Below are 21,253 nucleotides of genomic sequence, written 5' to 3' on the forward strand. Positions count from 1 at the left end.
ATTGCTGCAAAGAAAACACTACTAAAGGACACCAATAAGAAGTGACTTCCTTAGGCAAAAAAACACAAGTAATGGACATTTAGACCGGTGGAAATCTGTCCTTTGGTCTGATGAGTCCAAATTTGAGATTTTTGTTTCCAACCACCGTGTCTTTGTGAGACGCCGAGTATGTGAACGGATGATCTCCACAACACACCTCCAGGCTGTGTAGGGGCTATTTCACCAAGAAGGAGAGTGATGGAGTGCTACATCAGATGACCTGGCCTCCACAATCCCGATCTCAACCCAATTGAGATGGTTTGGGATAAGTTGGACCGGAGAGTGAAGGAAAAGCAGCCAACAAGTACTCAGCATATGTGGGAACTCTTTCAAGACTGCTGGAAAAGCATTCCAGGTGAAGCAGGTTGAGACAATGCCAAGAGTGTGCAAAGACATCAAAACTATGAAATAACACACATGGAATCATTGTAGTAACCAAAAAAGTGTTAAACAAATCAAAATATATTTTAGATTCTTCAACACAGCCACCTTATAACCTGGATGACAGCCATCCATGTAAAAGGTGGCTACGTTGAAGAACCTAAAATCTAAAATATATTTTGATTTGTCGTACACTTTTTTGGTTACTATATGATTCCATATGTGTTATTGCATAGTTTTGATCTCTTCACTATTATTCTACAATGTAGAAAATAGTCAAAATAATGAAAAGCCGTTCAATGAGTAGGTGTGTCCAAACTTTTGACTGGTACTGTAAGCTTCTACTTCCAGTTTATGCATACTATATACATTTTACAGACACAATCTATTTTACAATAGTTATATTTTGTTTGTTTTTAGTCCTTCCTCTATTTCTGATGTACGTCCAGTTTGATTTCTATTTGCCATATATTTTTAACTGTGCTATTTCACAAAAGTTTTGAACCTATATACATTTTACAGACAGTATATTTTACATTTGTTATCTTGTTATTAGTCCTACCCTTCAGCTCCATTCTACCCCTCTCACCTATCTCAGATTTCTATCTGCCATATATTTTTAAACTGTGCTGTGATGCTTCACAAAAGTTCTGAACCTTTCTATTCTCAGTTTCTACAGATTATAACTTAAAGATAAACATTTTTGCTAAAAGTATTATTATATTATTGATCGATTGACTATGACCTTTCAAATCACCCAGTATTGCTATCTGCAGCGTTAGCTCCAGGTAAATGTTGCAATTCTTCAACCATTCCTGGACCTGTGACCAAAAACGAGCAACATATGGACAGTACCAAAATAAATTATCTAATGACTCTGCCTCCTCGCAACCAAATGTGCAGGGCTGGGAAGATTGTATCCCCCATATATATAACATTCTATTGGTTGCAAGAATTTTGTCTAATAATTTAAATAGAACAATTCTGAATCTGGAGTCGTTTTGCGTGTCAATTCATAAACCGAGTGTCATGGATTCGGTACATAGAAAATCTCTTCCCAACTATTTTGCAATCTATATGGCACAGCTGGCAATTTTTTGGTCTTTAATTGAAACTGGTATATATATAATTTTTTTCCACCATTTCCACCATTTAATGCAGGGCCGACAGACAAGTTCCTTACTTTTCCCCCCTTCCACTTGCCTCTTCCGTTTTTGTGGTAATGCTGCAATTAGTTGGTTGTATTTTTGGTAGAGCATACATTTCCATATAGTTGCTAGCTGCATGTGTGACATATCTCAACCAGTCATATTTATGATATAATTTACAAAGATTATACCTTTTTTTTTATTTTAGCGCAAATATATATTTTTTTTATCAATTACTATATTTGAGTTTAACCACAATATTTGTTGTATTATTTGTTCTGTCTTTTCTGGTGGATTAAACTGAAATTGCAACTAACTTTCTATGGCTTGTTTAACCTGTTATGGATAGGGGGCAGTATTTTCACAGCCAGATAAAAAACGTACCCGATTTAATCTGTTTATTACTCCTGCCCAGAAACTATAATATGCATATAATTGTTTGATTTGGATAGAAAACACCCTAAAGTTTCTAAAACTGATTGAATGGTGTCTGTGAGTATAACAGAACTCATATGGCAGGCCAAAACCTGAGAAGATTCCAAACAGGAAGTGCCCTCTCTGACCATTTCTTGGCCTTCTTTATTCTCTTTATTGAAAACAGAGGATCTCTGCTGTAACGTGATACTTTCTTAGGCTCCCATAGGCTCTCAAAAGGCACCAGAACGTTGAATGATGACTTTGCAGCCCATGGCTGAAAAACAGTAACGCATTTGGATAGTGGTCGATCTGAGAACAATGAGACGGGCGCACGCGTGCACGTGAAGAGTCCATTTTAGATTATCAGTCTTTGAACGAAAACAACGACTCCCGGTCGGAATATTATCGCTATTTTACGAGAAAAATCGCATAAAAATTGATTTTAAACAGCGTTTGACATGCTTCAAAGTACGGTAATGGAATATTTAGAAATTTTTTGTCACGATACGCGTCCGCGTGTCACCCTTCGTTACCCTTCGGATAGTGTCTTGAACGCACAAACAAAATGCCGCTATTTGGATATAACTATGGATTATTTGGAACTAAACCAACATTTCTTGTTGAAGTAGAAGTCCTGGGAGTGCATTCTGATGAAGAACAGCAAAGGTAATACAATTTTTCTTATATTAAATCTGAGTTTGGTGAGTACCAAACTTGGTGGGTGTCAAAATAGCTAGCCTGTGATGGCCGGGCTATCTACTCAGAATATTGCAAAATGTGCTTTCACCGAAAAGCTATTTTAAAATCGGACACCGCGATTGCATAAAGGAGTTCTGTATCTATAATTCTTAAAATAATTGTTATGTTTTTTGTCAACGTTTATCGTGAGTAATTTAGTAAATTCACCGGAAGTGTTCGGTGGGAATGCTAGTTCTGAACGTCACATGCTAATGTAAAAAGCTGATTTTTGATATAAATATGAAGTTGATTGAACAAAACATGCATGTATTGTATAACAATGTCCTAGGAGTGTCATCTGATGAAGATCATCAAAGGTTAGTGCTGCATTTAGCTGTGGTTTTGTTTTTTGTGACATTATATGCTAGCTTGAAAAATGGGTGTCTGATTATTTCTGGCTGGGTACTCTCCTGACATAATCTAATGTTTTGCTTTCGTTGTAAAGCCTTTTTGAAATCGGAGAGTGTGGTTAGATAAAGGAGAGTCTTGTCTTTAAAATGCTGTAAAATAGTCATATGTTTGAAAAATTGAAGTTTTCGGTGTTTCGAGGAGTTTGTATTTCGCGCCACGCCCAATCATTGGATATTGGAGCGGTGTTCCGCTAGCGGAACGTCTAGATGTAAGAGGTAAAAAAATAACGATATTTGAGATGATTTCGTTTTCAAATAACCGAAAGTGAGCGGCTGTAATCTGAATAAAGGGAAAAAGCCCATTCTTGAACATGGGGTGTGTCACAGCAGCCTTCGCTTTAGCTCCCCCTCCTGTCCAGCTCAGGCGTTCAGCATCACCGGCCTTCTAGCTGCTGCCGAACCTCCTGCTGGCAAACGCCCTTCACTCATCAACCCCGGACTTGTCTCGTTATCATTACACACACCAGGTTCAAATCCCCACTCTATCACTGTATATATACACTCCCTCTGCCATTTGTCTTTGTCGGTCACTGTAAATGTTATTTGTTTTCCTGAGAGGAATCTCTCCTACTATTTCCTGAGAACTTACAATTTTGCACTTTGGGTTCACCCTGTGCCTTTTTGTTTATGAAAATATATTTTAAGCACAACAGCATTTGGGTTCCGTCCCGCTTTGATCTATGGTGCTTAAAGGGGGTTGGCAGGTAGCCTAGTGGTTAGAGCATTGGGCCAGTAACCGAAAGGTTGCTAGATCGAATCCCCGAGCTGACATGGAAAAAAATCTGTCATTCTGCCCCTGAACAAGGCAGTTAACCCACTGTTCCCCGGTAGGCCGTCATTGTAAATAAGAATTTGTTCTTAACTGACTTGCCTAGTTAAATAAAGGTTACATTTAAAAAATATATATAATGACATTTAAATAAATTCAGTAGTTCTAAACCTGCGACTGCCTACTCCTCTCTACACCAGTGACAGGGTGAGACATTCTTACTAATTTGCTAGAGAACCAGTTTGGATTTAAGTATAACTTTTGTATGACTGACGCCTTTAGTGAGAGGTCTAATGCTTTAATATTTAACAATTTCTGCCCTCTGAAATCATATTCATTATATGAATAGGCCCTTTTAATTTTGTCTGCCTTGCCATTCCAAATAAAATTTAATAATTTAAAAAACAGGTCGCTAGGTGTAGGCAAAACCATAAGCAAATAGTGATATGTTTGAAGAGTTAATCAGGGCGATTTTTTCCCCACAAATAGACATGTCTTTTCCTTTCCATGGTAGCAAGATCTTATCTATTTCTGATAACTTTCTATTCAAATGTATTGTAGTGAGATAATTTCTTTCTTTTGGGATACGTATACCGAGTCTGTCCACATCACTGTCAGATCATTTTATTGGTAAACTACACGGTAATGTAAAAGTTGTATTTTTTGTGATATAGTACACTTGTCATTTGGTTTTAATCCATAGAGGTTAGAAAAAGTATATAGATCCTCTGAGGCTGTGGAGGGATTCAATTTTTGTAGATTTAAAAGAAAACATGAATCATCAGCGTACAATGACACCTTTGTTTTTAAGCCCTGGATTTCTAATACCTTAATATTATTGTTGGATCTGATTTTAACAGCTAACATTTCAATGGAAATAATAAATAGATGTGCCGATAGTGGACAACCTTGTTTTACTCCTCTTGACAGTTGAAAGCTTTCTGAGGTGTAGCCATTTTACACCTAGGGTTACTATACATAACTTTAACCCATTTTATAACACATTCTCCAAAATTGAAATATTCCAGGCATTTATATATAAACTCCAGTCGTACTTTATTAAATGCCTTTTCAAAGTCAGCTATGAATACCAGGCCTGGCTTCCCAGATATTTTATAGTGTTCTGTTGTTTCAGTCTTATATTATCTTCAATGTATCATCCATGTAAAAAACCTGTCTGATTAGGATGAATAATATCCGACAAAACCTTTTTAATTCTATGTGCTAAGCATTTTGCTAGAAGATTTCCATCACAACACTGAAGTGTAAGAGGCCTCCAATTTTTTAATTGACTGGATATTTATATTTACCACTTGGATCCTGTTTCAGCAATAATGATATCAGACCTTCTTGTTGAGTGTCCGATAATCTACCATTTATATAGGAGTGGCTAAAACATACTATTAACGGTCCTCTGGGTATATCAAAAAAGGTTTGGTACACCTCCACTGGTATGCCATCCAGCCCTGGAGTTTTCCCGGACTTAAAGGCTTTAATTGCGTCAAGAAGTTCCTCCTTTGTAATCTTTCTGTACAGCTGTTCATTTTACATTATTAATAGGAAAAAAATCCATACAATTAGCTTCGGTTAGTGGAGATGGAGGAGAGTGAAACGAAAATATATGCTTAAAGTACTATACTTCCTCTTTCAAAATATTGTTTGGTGAACCATGGGTGACTCCATCATTTGTAAAAAGTTTCAGTAAATTATTTTTGGTAGCATTTCTATGTTGAAGATTAAAAAAATATATTTGGTGTATTTTTTCCCATAAAACATCCAGTTTGCTTAATTTTTATAATATATTACACTAGATCTTTCTTGAATAAGTTCCTCCATTTCTTTTGGTTTTTGCTTTAACTTATTCTGAGCCTCTATGGTACAGTTGTTATTGCTATCTAACTGTAAAATTATTCCTTCCATTTCCTTTGTTAATATGGACTCGACCTAAATTGCTTTTGTTTTAGAGATGAGTACTGAATTGCATGGCCTCTAAAGGCACATTTAAGTGTGTCCCATACAATAAAGGGATCTATGTTATGTCAGTTATAAATTCTTCTGTCCTCGTAAAAAAAGTTTTTATCCAATAGGCTTTGATAAAATTTCCAATATCCTCGACCCACGTGGAAATTCTGTAAGAGTAATATATATGCGAATTATGTGATGGTCCGACCGCATTCTGTCCCCTATCAACACTTTTTTAACTTTTGGTGCCAGAGAGAATTACATAATCAAGACGACTAGCTTGATTGAGCCTCCGCCATGTATATCTCACTGGGTCAGGATATTTCAAGGCCTACCTTCAAACTCAGTGGCTCTTTGCTTGACATCATGGGAAAATCAAAAGAAAATCAGCCAAGACCACAGAAAAAAATTGTAGACCTCCACAAGTCTGGTTCATCCTTGGGAGCAATTTCCAAATGCCTGAAGGTACCACGTTCATCTGTACTAACAATAGTACGCAAGTATAAACACCATGGGACCACGCAGCCGTCATACTGCTCAGGAAGGAGATGCGTTCTGTCTCCTAGAGATGTGAGGTGCGAAAAGTATAAATCAATCCCAGAACAACAGCAAAGGACTTTGTGAAGATGCTGGTGGAAACCGGTACAAAAGTATCTATATCCACAGTAAAACAAGTCCTATATCGACATAACCTGAAAGGCCGCTCAGCAAGGAAGAAGCCACTGCTCCAAAACCGCCGTAAAAAAAGCCACACTACGGTTTGCAACTGCACATGGGGACAAAGATCGTATTTTTTGGAGAAATGTCTGATCTCTCTGGTCTTATGAAACAAAAATAGAAATGTTTGGCCATAATGACCATCGTTAAGTTTGGAGGGAAAAGGGGGAGGCTTGCAAGCCGAAGAACACCATCCCAACCGTGAAGCACGGGGGTGGCAACATCATGTTGTGGGGGTGCTTTGCTGCAGGAGGGACTGGTGCACTTCACAAAATAGATGGCATCATGAGGTAGGAATATTATGTGTATATATTGAAGCAACATCTCAAGACATCAGTCAGGAAGTTAAAGCTTGGTCGAATATGAGTCTTCCAAATGGACAATGACCCCAAGCATACTTCCAAAGTTGAGGCAAAATGGCTTAAGGACAACAAAGTCAAGGCTTTGGAGTGGCCTTCACAAAGCCCTGACCTCAATCCTATAGAACATTTGTGGGCAGAACTGAAAAATGCGTGTGCAAGCAACGAGGCCTACAAACCTGACCCATTTACACCAGCTCTATCAGGAGGATTGGGCCAAAATTCACCCAATTTATTGTGGGAAGCTTGTGGAAGGCTACCCGAAACATTTGACCCGAGTTAAACAATTAAAGGCAATGCTACCAAATAATAATTGAGTCAATGTAAACTAATGACCCACTGGGAATAATATGTTTAAAATCATCCATCTACCTTGAGGATCTGTTTGGACAATTTGCACATTTGGATCAAAGTAACTGTTAATTAATATCATCACCCCTTTTGAATTTCTTTGCCCATGGGAGAAATACATTCAACACCCCACTGTCCTTTTCCACACAACTTCATCTAAAATAGTTGAATGAGTTTCCTGTAAACAATAGATATTATATTCCTTATCTTTTAGCCAGGTAAATACTGACCGTCATTTCTTATCTGCTAAGCCATTACAATTATAACTGACTATACTTATTTCACCATTTACCATAATGAAATACCAGTTCTAAATCTATTTATCATAATATATGTTTGTATATGTTTGATTCAGCGCCCAAATACCATGATATTTGCATCGCTACTAAGTAAATCGCTACTCCAATTGTTCCCTACTATTCCACCTGCTAAAACCCCTCCCCATCCCAAGTTGGGTTGTCATCCCAGTGTCCGGCAGACCACCCCCGTCCCCCTGGGCCCCCGAGAGACCGGGACCCATCCAGCCAAAAGCATTTCCATCTCCCCCATCTCAATTTGTATGATATATAGCATGATATTTGCATATATATATATATATATAAAATATATATATATTTATATATATATTTTTTTTTAAATCCTGCTCATCTTAATTTCCATAATTAACAATTAATATTTGTAATGTAGGTAGTACATGCAAAGGATTGTTCCCTTACAATTTGGCAAGCAATTATTATTTTAGCAAACAATTATTGTGATTAATCTTATATTGTCCCCAACATCTTTACTCCCTAGCAACATTTGTGGGACACATACACTCATACATTCTCAACCCCTTTCCCCTACAAACAACCATAAACTCAGATGCTCAACAGCTGTTCCATCCCAGAGCCCAACTCAAGAAAGGACTTGATTTACCAATGCATATACAGTCGCAGCTGTAAGAGAAGGCATGCAAAAGTAAACAAAAACAGGCAAAAATGGGGAGATTTGATGAACCATTGTCAAGTCCTAGGTGATGGAGATCAGGTCCACCCCCTTCCCCTGAAACACACACACGCTGGTCCCCCGTTGTGACCATTTCTCCAAGCATCTCGGTGCAGTCAGACCTTTGATGATTTTGTGCCAACTGGTCCACAATAATATGCCCCCTCTCTGATTGTCTGAGTGTGACCCCCTCCCCATGGGTTACTGCAGCTAGTGTTGCCAGCACTGCCACTACCTGGGTGGGGGCACCCCACCAGAATCCCCATCGGCTAGGTATAAGGTCCGCAAGGTTCTCATTAGCAGCTTTGAGAATTTCCTTGTATATTATGCTCTCCCATCAGGGGGCTTTGTCGGACCAACCCTGCCAAGCAGGCTCAGAATCTTGAGGGGGCTGTGCTGCTTTACTAGGTCTCTGACCACATTCATCTTTCTGATTTGGCTGCATATCGGCTACTTACAGTTGGCCCATAAAACAGATAAGGACTTCTCCTTAGTGTATGGGTCGCTCAGGTGAGTGTCTGGGGTATAGAGTTGGGGACCATTCCATCATGATAGGACAGTAAATAAATAAATATGAATAATTTATTTTAAAATGTAAATCCCATATCTGCACAAAATTGAAAGCTCTCTCTCACAACCCCTGCTCACAAACACACATGGGCTCTGGGATTTGTAACCCCTAACCTTTTTCACTCACTTATCTCCACACTTTTCCAAACACAAAAACACACACCCCACCTTTCATCACAATACATTCACACATACTGCGCCTTCTATGTCCTCTGTGTTATATCTTTTATGTTTTATCAACCATGTTGATTCAGTACTTTTTTGTTGCAGTTCCTTATATTTGAAGATGTAGTATTTCTTTAATTATCCTTTCTTCTAATGCTGTCTTACTGTAGAACATATTTGAGGTATGAAAAGAAACTTCTGACCAACTTTGATTTTGGAGTTAACTATTATTTTAAATGTGAATTATTTAAACGCAGTGTAACATGGTGTTTACAGGCCAGGGTGTGCTTGTGTGTGTACCTGGGCTCTTGTAAATGTTGAGTACGTCAGTAAAGTAGTGAGGTAACAGTCTCTCTAGAAGGAGTAGGACATCTTCCAGCTCCTCTAGGATCCCCACGATAAGAAAGTTTTCTAGAACGTTCTGCTTGGCCCTCTCCAGAGCCCATACTCCCGGCTCTCTGAAACACACAGAACAACAGACACAGTCAGAAGAAAATATCTGTCAACCCAGAGAAAATTATAACCAATGATAATTCTAATACCACTAATAATATACTAAACATTACCAGTCGCAAAAATATGAATACCAGCCAGGACAATGTGTGACTATTATAACATGTCTTTACTCCAAATTTGGAGCCTGATTCTCTGATGCAATACAGATCTTCTTACCTGCACTGTGGGTGCTGTCCACAGAAATAAGGGATGATGTAGAAGAGTCTGGGGTTGGAACATTCTGGGTAATTCTCCAGGATGCAGACATTGATGTCCTGGACAGGAGGGAGACAGAAGAGACAGCCAATCAGAAACACAAGCAGAAAGTCAGACAATCATCTTCAGCCTTACTATAATTCTACATTACTCTCACTAGGGGGAACCCTTCACCAAGTATTTTTCTCTCTTAGGAATTTGTACTGCTTTTCTCATGATTATCATTGGTAAAGACACTCTAGCTCCAAACCACTTTCTGACAGCCTAAAAATAAGACATGCAGCTTCATATCCACAAAGTTACAATTCAGATATTAGGTCATCTGGGAGTGTAGGTTATCTCAAGAGCAAAATGTAGTTAGAGGTTGATGCTATTATTCTATGTCCAGAATGATGACAGTTAACTGACTAGTAATGCAGACCAATCAAACAGAAACGATGGCAACCTTTGGTCTCCTCAGCTAGCCACATTATGTTGGCCATGCTACTAACATCCCAATCCTATTCCACCATCCTCTCTCCCTCCTGTCAAAATAACCCACCGCCTCAGTGAAAAAATAGGAGCCACTGGAGTGTAGCAGTGAAACACTAAACTACTTCTCTGTTTAACCAGTGGACTGAACGAGGGAGGCCCACTGAGACCAAATTAAAAAAGAAAGAGAAAGATTAAAAACACATAAAGGAGTGAAGTAAGCAATTTTCTCTCTTTCTTTCTGCTACAAACACAAGAGTTAAACCCATGTCAGGTGACGTAAGCTTTATAGACGGCAACAAGACCTGGACAACACAACACTCAAAAAAACACACACACACACATAAAAACACTTAAAAAATGTTTCTCAGTTGAAACAGATACCAGTCTATACAGGTAAAAAGGTGTTGATAATTTTAAAAAGCAGGAGGTCTTGTTTGTGAGTGTTCTGTTGGTTTATTTCACTGTGGCCTACATGCTGATAGGTGAGAATGTCTTACGCTTTTCTTGGAATACTACAATTTGTCAAGTTATCAGCGGGAGCCTAGGCGCCTCACCACAGAGGGTAAGCTAAGCCAGAAACACACACAGAGAGAGAGAGAGAGAGAGAGAGAGAGAGAATGAGAACCAGAGGCCCAGGCCTTGTGTTCTCGGGGCCCAGAACGGGCGAAGGGTTGCAGGAAGTAATGGGTTAAACACTACAACCTCTCACCCAGCTCTGGTCCTGTCTGGGGTTCTGTGGTATTAATGATACCGGGACACCTGGTGTACAGTCAGGTCAAAACCCAAGACACAGACCTTGCAGGAAACATGACATATCAGCTTCATTAATCATTCATTAGCTTTGAGTGGACACCTGTATTCACACAGGGACAGACTGGGGCCAAGCCACGATGACGTAACACTAACGAAAGCGCTATAAAACCTAGATGTACTGGGGCTTTGAGACCAGACCAAGCAAGCTCATTCTTGCACTCCCCCCCTCTTCAATTTCTCAAACTCTCTATTCCTCCCACCAAAAAACATAATACATTTCCTCTTAAACCCACCAACCCTGCAGTCAACGCAATATGAGAGAAAAGGACACCCGTCTATTCCTGTCTTTGTCGATGATAGTTTTAGAGTATTTAATTTCTTCAGTAGCCCACCAGTGGGCCATAAGCCTCTCTGACTGACTGACCTGTTAACACAGGAAGCAATATTCTCAGTTATTTAAATTACTAAAGATATCAGTTCAAGCTAAACTTTGATTTTAATGTAATCCACACATAATGCTGAGTGCCTTTTTTATTTCCTTTGAACTGTCTCTCATATCTGCTGCTCTGCATTTGGACTGGGTACCTACTAGTGATGCACCGATATGACATTTTTGGCCGATACCGATATCCAATATTTTCCTTACCAAAAAAACCCATACAGATAACCAATATTTAACATTTTGGCTGTCTTTTAAGCATTCTAGTACAGTTAAATAGTTAACACACACACATGGACGCAGCGGTCTAAGGAACTGCATCTCAGTGCAAAAGGTGTCACTACAGTCCCTGGTTTGAATCCAGGCTGTATCATGTCCGGCTGTGATTGGGAGTCCAATAGGGTGGCGCACAATTGGCCCAGCGTCGTCCGGGCCGTCATTGTAAATAAGAATTTGTCTTAGATGTTCCGCTAGCGGAACACCTCGCCAATATCCAATTATAGAGCGTGGCGCGAATTACAAACTCGTCAAAAATCCCAAAACTTCAATTTTTCAAACATATGACTATTTTACTCCATTTTAAAGACAAGACTCTCCTTTATCTAACCACATTGTCCGATTTCAAAAAGGCTTTACAACGAAAGCAAAACATTAGATTATGTCAGGAGAGTACCCAGCCAGAAATAATCAGACACCCATTTTTCAAGCTAGCATATAATGTCACAAAAACCAAAACCACAGCTAAATGCAGCACTAACCTTTGATGATCTTCATCAGATGACACTCCTAGGACATTATGTTATACAATACATGCATGTTTTGTTCAATCAAGTTCATATTTATATCAAAAAACAGCTTTTTACATTAACATGTGACGTTCAGAACTAGCATACCCACCGAAAACTTCTGGTGAATTTACTAAATTACTCACGATAAACGTTCACAAAAAACATAACAATTATTTTAAGAATTATAGATACAGAACTCCTTTATGCAATCAAATCAAATCAAATTTATTTTATTTATCGCGGTGTCCGATTTTAAAATAGCTTTTCGGTGAAAGCACATTTTGCAATATTCTGAGTAGATAGCCCGGCCATCATGGCTAGCTATTTTGACACCCACCAAGTTTGGCATTCACCAAACTCAGATTTACTATAAAAAAAATGGATTACCTTTGCTGTTCTTCGTCAGAATGCACTCCCAGGACTTCTACTTCAACACCCAATGTTGTTTTGGTTCCAAATAATCCATAGTTATATCCAAATAGCGGCGTTTTGTTCTTGCGTTCAAGACACTATCCGAAGGGTGACGCGCCGGCGCATATCGTGACAAAAAATGTCAAAATATTCCATTACCGTACTTCGAAGCATGTCAAACGCTGTTTAAAATCAATTTTTATGCAATTTTCTCGTAAAATAGCGATAATATTCCGACCGGGAGACCTTGTTTTAGTTCAAACACTGAAAATAGAAAATGGAGTCTTCACATGCACGCGCGCACCCGTGTCATTGTTCTCAGATCGACCACTTTCCAAAACCCCTACTGTTTTTCGCCCAGGGACTGCAGTCATCATTCCCCGTTCTGGCACCTTCTGAGAGCCTATGGGAGCCTTAGAAAATTATTATTACTATTTTCCATAAAGAAGCTATAGAAGGACAAGAAATGGTCAGAGAGGGCACTTCCTGTATGGAATCTTCTCAGGGTTTGGCCTGCCATATGAGTTCTGTTATACTCACAGACACCATTCAAACAGTTTTAGAAACTTTAGGGTGTTTTCTATCCACATCTACTAATTATATGCATATTCTAGTTTCTGGGCAGGAGTAATAACCAGATTAAAATGGGTACGTTTTTTATCCGGCCGTGAAAATACTGCCCCCTATCCTAAACAGGTTAACTGACTTGCCTAGTTAAATAAAATTTACACACACACACACACACACACACACACACACTTCACACTGACCAAAAAGTTATTTTGTTGGCATTTACATATGTCCCCATTACCAGACATAATCAAAACCTATTTCTTTCACTTACTTGCTGTGCTATTTCATTGTTCATTTGTAAAGTCGTTTCATTCTCAACCAGGATTTCTATGTAACGCCATTTGGGTCTTTGCGTGTCAAAAAAGATACATGTCAAATAACACTATTTGACGTGTCAAATAAGCTTGTTGACCAATTAGGACCTGAATATGACTGCATGCCACATATTTTAACACGTTCATACATTTTTTACGTAGTTATTACACTATCACTCGTATTTCATATGTCCCAAAGATTCATCGATAAGTATGTTATGATGCTGGTAAAGTTGTCTCGCACACCTACAGTGCTGGTCATAAAAAAAAGCCCATGGATGCAAACAATGTTCTTCCCCAAAAAAATTGTAAAACGACATAATCTAGGAGTCATCATCTAAAATAGCCCTAATTTATAAGACAGTGTTAGTGTATCAATTTTGACACGCGAAAGACCCAACCACATTCCATAGTATCTATGTCGTGAATCTAATAGCAGTGATGCTATTACTGTGTAACTCCGGTAGGGCAACATCTGAAAAATACCGCACTTGGTAGTGTGTAACGGTGCTCGACCAGTCGGCGAAAGCCAACATCACCCACGACAGAGAACGGTTGATTGTCAAGGTCAATGAATTCCATTATCTTTGGAATTTCGCCTGAGTTAATGGATTTCGCCTGAGTTGTCTCGCTGAAATGTTCTTACTCTTTCAAATGACTGCTTGACTTGTTGACTGCTCGATCCACACAGCAGACATTGTGGGCTAGGTTAGGAATGCTGTGATGCACGTGTAGTGCAAAATTTTATTGCCGTCATTACGTCATTACGTTATATTGGTATGTATGTCAGCTTTGACATCGGTTTTTAACATCGGCGTTAAACTAGACATCGGGCCGATACTGATGTTGCCATTTTTAGCTAATATCGTCCGATTCCGATATGTTCACCGATATATCGTGCATCCCTAGGACCTACATGTTCACTGACAACAGCCAGCAGAACAACTGGAAGAGGCTTCAAATGAACGACAAGAACTGAAGAGAACCCAGAACACTGGCAGAACACACAAGCATTGTGTTACTGTCAAGAGACCCTTTGGCTAAGACCGCTGTCTGTCTCTCTCAGGATAAAGGCATGGATGTGATCTATTAATTATCTGACTCTGCTATTTCTATGAAATGGCCTCTGAAAATGCCAGTGGCAGCAAACAGGAGGAATTTTTTAACAATGACTGTGTAAGGGAAATGTTAATGTTTGTGCTATTCTTAACTAATTTCTGTGTTCTATTCATGTGCTGTTCTATAAACCAATTTCTGTGTTCATGCAAGTGGCTGACTGTACAAATCCTCACTATCAGTAGCTGCAATTTGGCAGTACGCCAAGACCTTGTTTTGAGAACGAAAGATATCTCAGTTTCAAGGTCTCAGCATAGAGAGAAAGAAGCCTTGTGAGGTGTTGGTCTGTCACATGTTATGAAACAGTATTGGTCAGTCACATGAATGAAAAAAACCCAGTAATGACTAATGAATTATGCTAAATCATGCAAATATAACATGTCTTTATACACGGCTATACACAGACAACTGCTGGGTCTGCCCAGGCAGAGCTCCTGATTGATATGTGTACTACGGTGCAATGAGTTGGTTGGAAACTCTCCAGCGCGCTGACAATCAATTATTCATTTAAGATGGACTTTGAGTGTCCCTGTGAATTTCCACGACAACTGTGTCCCAATTCTTAAACCCCTTCTGGGCCTCATCTCCTTCCCTCCGTAATCACAGACTGTGGAAAAGAAGACAAAAACCTTTCTGTGAAGGAGAAGTGAGGGCAGAGGAAGAGGACGTACAGGATATTACACGTGCAACGTTGGCTGGTCCCCCCACACACAGGGAGCCATGCCATGCTACGCTCTCAACTGGTTACTGTGGGAGCAAGTTTCTCTTTCACTATCTAATGCGTAGGCAAGGCATGCCTTGACATGAACAATGCTGGGTGTCCGCCAGGGCATCCTCTCTGAAGTTTGTGTGTGTGTGTGTGTGTGTGTGGGGGGGGGGGGGGGGGTACACATGATTCATAGCCAAACAACTCACTACAAAAGCATGTGCGTGCGTGCATGTTCACATGACTGTATTGTGCTGAGAGAGAGAATGTGCGTGTGTTCACATGATGGTGTGTATAAGTATGTGTGTGTGTGCGTGCGTGCATGCGTGTGTGCGTGCGTGCGTGTAAAGAGAGAGTGGGGCCGATGGAAAAGGTAAGAAGTCTACCACAGGAATGTTTCAATAAGACGTAGATTAGTAGAGCCAAGGCCTGGTTGAGGAAACTGACAGTGTTCTTTCATTGACACTTCCTGTAGTCTCAGAGCAGAGCTCTGCTGGACTAATGTACGCCAGGCTGGCCTGCTGTTCTGCTGCTGCTCTACAGGGGGAAGAGAGGGGAAAGACCCTGCTGAATTCTATGGCTCAGACTGGATTGGCTAAGGGTGTTGACACAGTAGCAACTCAGCACACACACACTGGGACGTATAGGCCAGGGTGCTAACCACACACACACACACACACACACACACACACACACACACACACACACACACACACACACACACACACACACACACACACACACACACACATTCAGGTGAGCCTGCCAGGGTAGCACAGCGGCAGTCCCCCTTTACTGTAGGAGGGGGCCTCTTGCGCTGCATACTTTAATAACTCAACTCACATGCTCCGGTACTCCTGGGACGCTGAGCAGAACTTAATTACCAACAGTCAGACTCAGACTCACTCCAGCCACGATGACATTCAGTTCACTATGTGTGTTTGCTAATGTTGCTGGCTCAATGTGTTTTATGGTTGTTGTGAGGGACTTTGACAACGCACTGGTGTGTGTCTACCCACAAACATGAGTGATTGGAGCAGTAAGGGGAATTCCTATTGCATATTAGCTGACAGACTCCATCTCTACACAGATTATACCAATCAAGCCCACCCTTAACGACACTGCATGTCTTACCTTTTGAACCTTACTTAAATGGGACCTCAACTCAACAAAAAAACGCACACAAATCACATAGGAACGACAGTTTGAGGATTAAATAAAAGCAGTAAATGTCATTAGAAAAGCATGAGACGTCAAATACCACCACAGAGTATTGAGTTGCCTCCTGCGGGGGAAAACGACACAGACAGACAGAGACAGAGACAGAGTTCAGGTCTCTAACTAACCGTCAGATGTGGTCTAACTCAGTCAAGTCTGTAATTGAGTTCTGGGCAGTTCTGGGTTGAGAGCAAGGGAATGATAGAAGAATGGTAGGGAGGGAGGGATGGCAACAGCCCACAAGGGGCAAACAATTGGTTACCCTTCCTTCCCATGCCACATCACGTACCCTTTATCTTCAAGTACTATACCTATGTTTTTTATTGTAGAACTGCTACAAGGAACTCTTTCAGGGCTTCCTAAATTCAATACCACAAGGCTGTAACTAATACAGTACAGTATGCTTTGCCTCACCTGATTAGTTACCAATTATGCCATTATGGTGAGTAGAAAAACAGTGATACATTTTTGCTTGTTTTTTCTGTACTCCAAATAGCATTTTAGAGCTTTTAAATGGTGTAGAAATGCAGTAGACCTAAATAAGCTTTCTAAAAAGTCTTTGGAGGGAAAAAATAAATCCTTGGAGGGGGAGTTACCGCTGATGATGTATCTAAAGTGAATGTTCATTTTCAAATGGATTTATTTGAATAAATTTGGACATATACAAATTTACAGTTAAAACAATTATTCAACACAATGCATCGTAGTTTTAGCACATTTTCAATGCTATTTGTGACACAATTTGCTGATTTCCCATGGCCACCCATGACTGGCTCTTGATCCCCCCCCTTTGCCCCCCTACTAGAAAAATCCTAGACTCGCCCCTGCCTGACTAACAATGAAACAGATGGAGACATGGAAGGACTGTGTACAAGCCAATAACTCAGTCATACAGTTACTGTTGAAGTCAGAATGACACTTGACTTCATTAATATTCTGGACCATTAGCCTTCATACTGATGCTGCTTATGGAAAGAAGGCGAGGAGAGCAAAGGCCTAGGCTGTTGTCCCTGACATGACAGATGGAAAAAGGCAGGGAGAGAAGTTGATACAGTTCTATCAATAAAGGAAGACTCTCACCAGGTATCTCTCATCATCCTTCATCCCTGGTGTTCGGATGAGGTGGTTCTGCTCACCCCTCCAGTCCCCGAAACGTCGGAAGAAGTAGTTGGAGAGGAAACGGTTAATGGGGTCCCGTATGATGTTGATGTAGACGGGCTGCTCTATCCTGAACCTGACAGACAGAGAGGCAGATGGATGGACACACATTTATAGAGTGTACACACAGTATAAGGTTTTCCACAGTGGGGCAGTATTGGGCCCTAGTTGATAAGGAGACGTGCATAAAATGAAATTTCCTCTCCTAATATCCATTAGTAAAGGCTTTTGTGAAAATGTAAACTATAGGAGCAGTTTCAATTCAACTTTGTCCAGGCATAGTAAGAACAGTACATTCCACTGTTTTAGGAGATTCTGTGTGCCACTGAGATCTTGGCATCACTGTGTCAGTTGTCATATGTGGTGTGCTCTGCTGTAGTTACCTGGTGAAGTTGAGGAAGTGGACATGTCTGGTGTACAGGAAGGGCTGAGGGATGTTGCTGATGTTCCTCATAAGATCCACCTGAACACACATATCAAGAGAAATGACTGTACTAGTCTATACTTGTATCAAAAACAGTATTTCTCTCCAGGATGGAACCAGAAACAAACACAGAGTACATTTCGACCCATGTTTACTAAACCTTTGTGTGCTTTAATAGCCGATGATGGAATAGCTGTAATTTATTACACATTCATTTCACATGTTGTTTTCAGCTGAGAAATCAATTAGAAGGTTCCATCTCACTGTGCGATGGGTGACGATATTAGCCTATCACTTATATTATCACTTGTGAATGATGCCCAGCATAAGAAACAACGCCTCCCCCCCGACTTTTTCGAATCATAGTCGCACACCTCATGTAGCCTAGCCCATAGGCCTACATGTTTTAATAAGGTTTGTATCACAACTAAAGTGGCCAAATAACTTCTTAAAATGAAGCACATTTATCCGTTTTACAAGGGATGTAGAGCCTAAGCGGGATACATAAGCAGCGTGTGAGTTTCAAGTTTGGGGAAGATAATATCCACCATAAACATGCACCTTTATAATAAAAGCATTACATGCATAAATGCATTTGCGGTCACTTTCGATAATGGTGTTTTCCGCTATAGAACATTCGCGCTTATAGCCTACTACCATGTTGCGCATTGCTGCGCTTATACTGTGAAGAAATATGTCTACAACTTCAGCAAGCAGTCAAACTATCGTACAAAAAGCACAAGCTACACGCTGTAGTAAAAGTAAACAAGTCCGAGGCAGGATAGAGCGCAATCAGCGCAGATTGGTGCGTGCCAATTCTCCCTAGGCATTACCAGCCGGTGCTATTGGTGGGCAAGTGGGAATGATCGAAATCAAAACCCAACCCTCAAATATCCAACGGATCTAGAACCATAAACGTCACAAATCTACATTTAGGAAGATACTGACTTCATGACCAAAATTATGATATTTAAACTTTGTAGTATAAAAGTTTAAATAGAATCAGTGTTTCTGACTAATATCGATGCAACATAGGCTGTTTTTTTGGTTTAGCTGCAAATGAACACTAACCGCTCTATTTTCGGCTGGCGGTAAGAAGGCGCGCGTTAGTTAGAAATTTCGTCATTTAAAAAGTGGTGCGCTAGCATTTTCCAGCCCTTACGACAGGTTCAGGAATTTGCCTGTCTAACATCCGCTCACTTGCGCTGAGATGGGAGGGTGTGTCCTTAAAAACGTGCGCATTTCTGCCAATTTCAGTGAGCGCAACTAGGGGTATATAAGACCGAACAAAATCTGGTTTTAGTGGTAACGCAATTGTTTATGGCATTGATTTTTACCAGCGAAGGCACACACAGTACTCCTATGCACATTACCAATGTTGATTAAAATATCAGCGCAGGAAAACAGTCAGACATTCCCCTTTTTTATTTATATTGGAAATTATTGAAAAAGTCTGCTACTCCAAGCCAGGGCCGGCAGGACCTTCTCAATGTTTGGGCATTCGTGGTAGCTACTATACAGGTACATGCGATCCATGGCAGAGCTGCGTCTGCTGTGTAACATCTTTGGGAGAGAGAGAAAACACAGCATCACACAGCAACACAGACAACCTCAGAGAAAAGCTGTGTTGCTATTATTGACCAAGCTGAAATAAACCCATCGCTCCCTCAGGTCCTGTACGTCTGCTATAGAGAGAGACACACATGTCACTATGCAATGTGGGTAAGTAGGGCTCCAGAGTCTAGGGGACCTCGGCTACTTGGCTACCCAGGCTGAGAGCATTGGTTCTGGGTAAATGCATTAGCAGGCCACTGGCTTGCCAGTTAATGGTCTAACACTCCAGTCCCCAGCCAGATTGGAGCTAAGGAGACCAGCGTCTCTAAACTTAGAGAGCATGCAATCAGGATCTGCATAAGTCAACACACACACACACACACACACACACACACACACACACACACACACACACACACACACACACACACACACACACACACACACACACACACACACACACACACACACACACACACACACACACACACACACAGCTGCTCTGAGAGGACGTGTTAGCAGACCGTTAACAGCGGTGTTCTGACACTGTGTACTGCCACGCGTTCAGGCTTGATGAATGAGTAAACAACTAACAGTTTATTAAATATTAGCTTTAATTAAATATGGGCTTCAAATCTAAATGGGTCAGTAAGGTTTATAAATATTTAGCATTTACTGACCATTCAAAACTGATTGAAATAATGAGAAACATATTTCTCCAGTACACTTAAACACTGATGGAAAAATCCTATGAGGATATGAAACAAGACCACATAGAGAATAGCACAGATATTCATCATCATTCTCTTCGATCTCTCAGGAGTCTGAGAAAGTCTGTCAACGCAGCGTTTTTTTTTATATCAATGTCAAATAATTTATCAGTAACAATTACAAGTACCTTACTGTAATAGTTTTAGCAAAAAAATATTTCTCAACAAGAATTTTGCTAGTACTATCTGGGAGTGGTCTGAGTGGGGAGGGGAAAATGAAAGCTGTTATTACTAGCCGTTATTGGCAGAGAGGTTTGGAACTCTTTGTTATTGGTCTTTTAACCAAATTACAGCCTGGCAATGCCACCAGGCAAGCCGAAACACCCGCCAAAGCAAACCTGCTGATTTGAAAGTTCTATTTTCAACCCGCAACTATCAGGAAATAACACTGATAAAAACTATTTTACAGTGTTCGTTTCATCAGTTATTGTACAGTATGATACAAAACACAGGAAAAACATAATTTTGACTGCACTGGGCCTCTAACAAGCTTTGCCTGCTTACGTTGGTGTTAGATGGCAGGAAGTGTAATTTATAGAAGGGCATATGAGGGCATATTTTATCGGTCTGGCACTGATGGAGGACACCCAAGAGGGGTCCTACCACAAGACAGGTGTGCCTAGTTAGCTTTCTAATTTCCCCAAAATACCACTAGAATAAAGGAAGATGAACAACAAGAGAGAGAGATGTGGGGAGAATCTCAATTGCATAATCCTCACATCCTCCCCTCCCATACTTCTCAAAACCCATTGGATGAGAAAGCCAGGGATCCCTCCCCTCTGAGAGAATGACAGTTACTGCCATTCAGTAATGTTTTCATTGACGTTGGCA

At 40.3% G+C, this 21,253-nt stretch overlaps 1 protein-coding gene across 1 annotated transcript in view; it reads right to left on the minus strand.

Moving 5' to 3' along the window:
- The window catches only part of usta (uronyl 2-sulfotransferase a), a 174,244-nt gene that overhangs the window by 15,917 nt on the left and 137,074 nt on the right, over positions 1 to 21,253 (minus strand). The window contains exons 4-7 of the mRNA XM_029732957.1: positions 18,058 to 18,137; positions 17,597 to 17,750; positions 9,686 to 9,783; positions 9,314 to 9,471 (exon numbers count right to left, since the gene is read on the minus strand). Of these exons, the coding sequence (XP_029588817.1) occupies positions 9,314 to 9,471; positions 9,686 to 9,783; positions 17,597 to 17,750; positions 18,058 to 18,137 (490 nt within the window). The remainder of the gene's footprint in view (positions 1 to 9,313; positions 9,472 to 9,685; positions 9,784 to 17,596; positions 17,751 to 18,057; positions 18,138 to 21,253) is intronic.

Source organism: Salmo trutta, chromosome 35 (genome assembly GCF_901001165.1).
Source record: "Salmo trutta chromosome 35, fSalTru1.1, whole genome shotgun sequence".
In the NCBI taxonomy this organism is placed as follows: Eukaryota; Metazoa; Chordata; class Actinopteri; order Salmoniformes; family Salmonidae; genus Salmo; species Salmo trutta.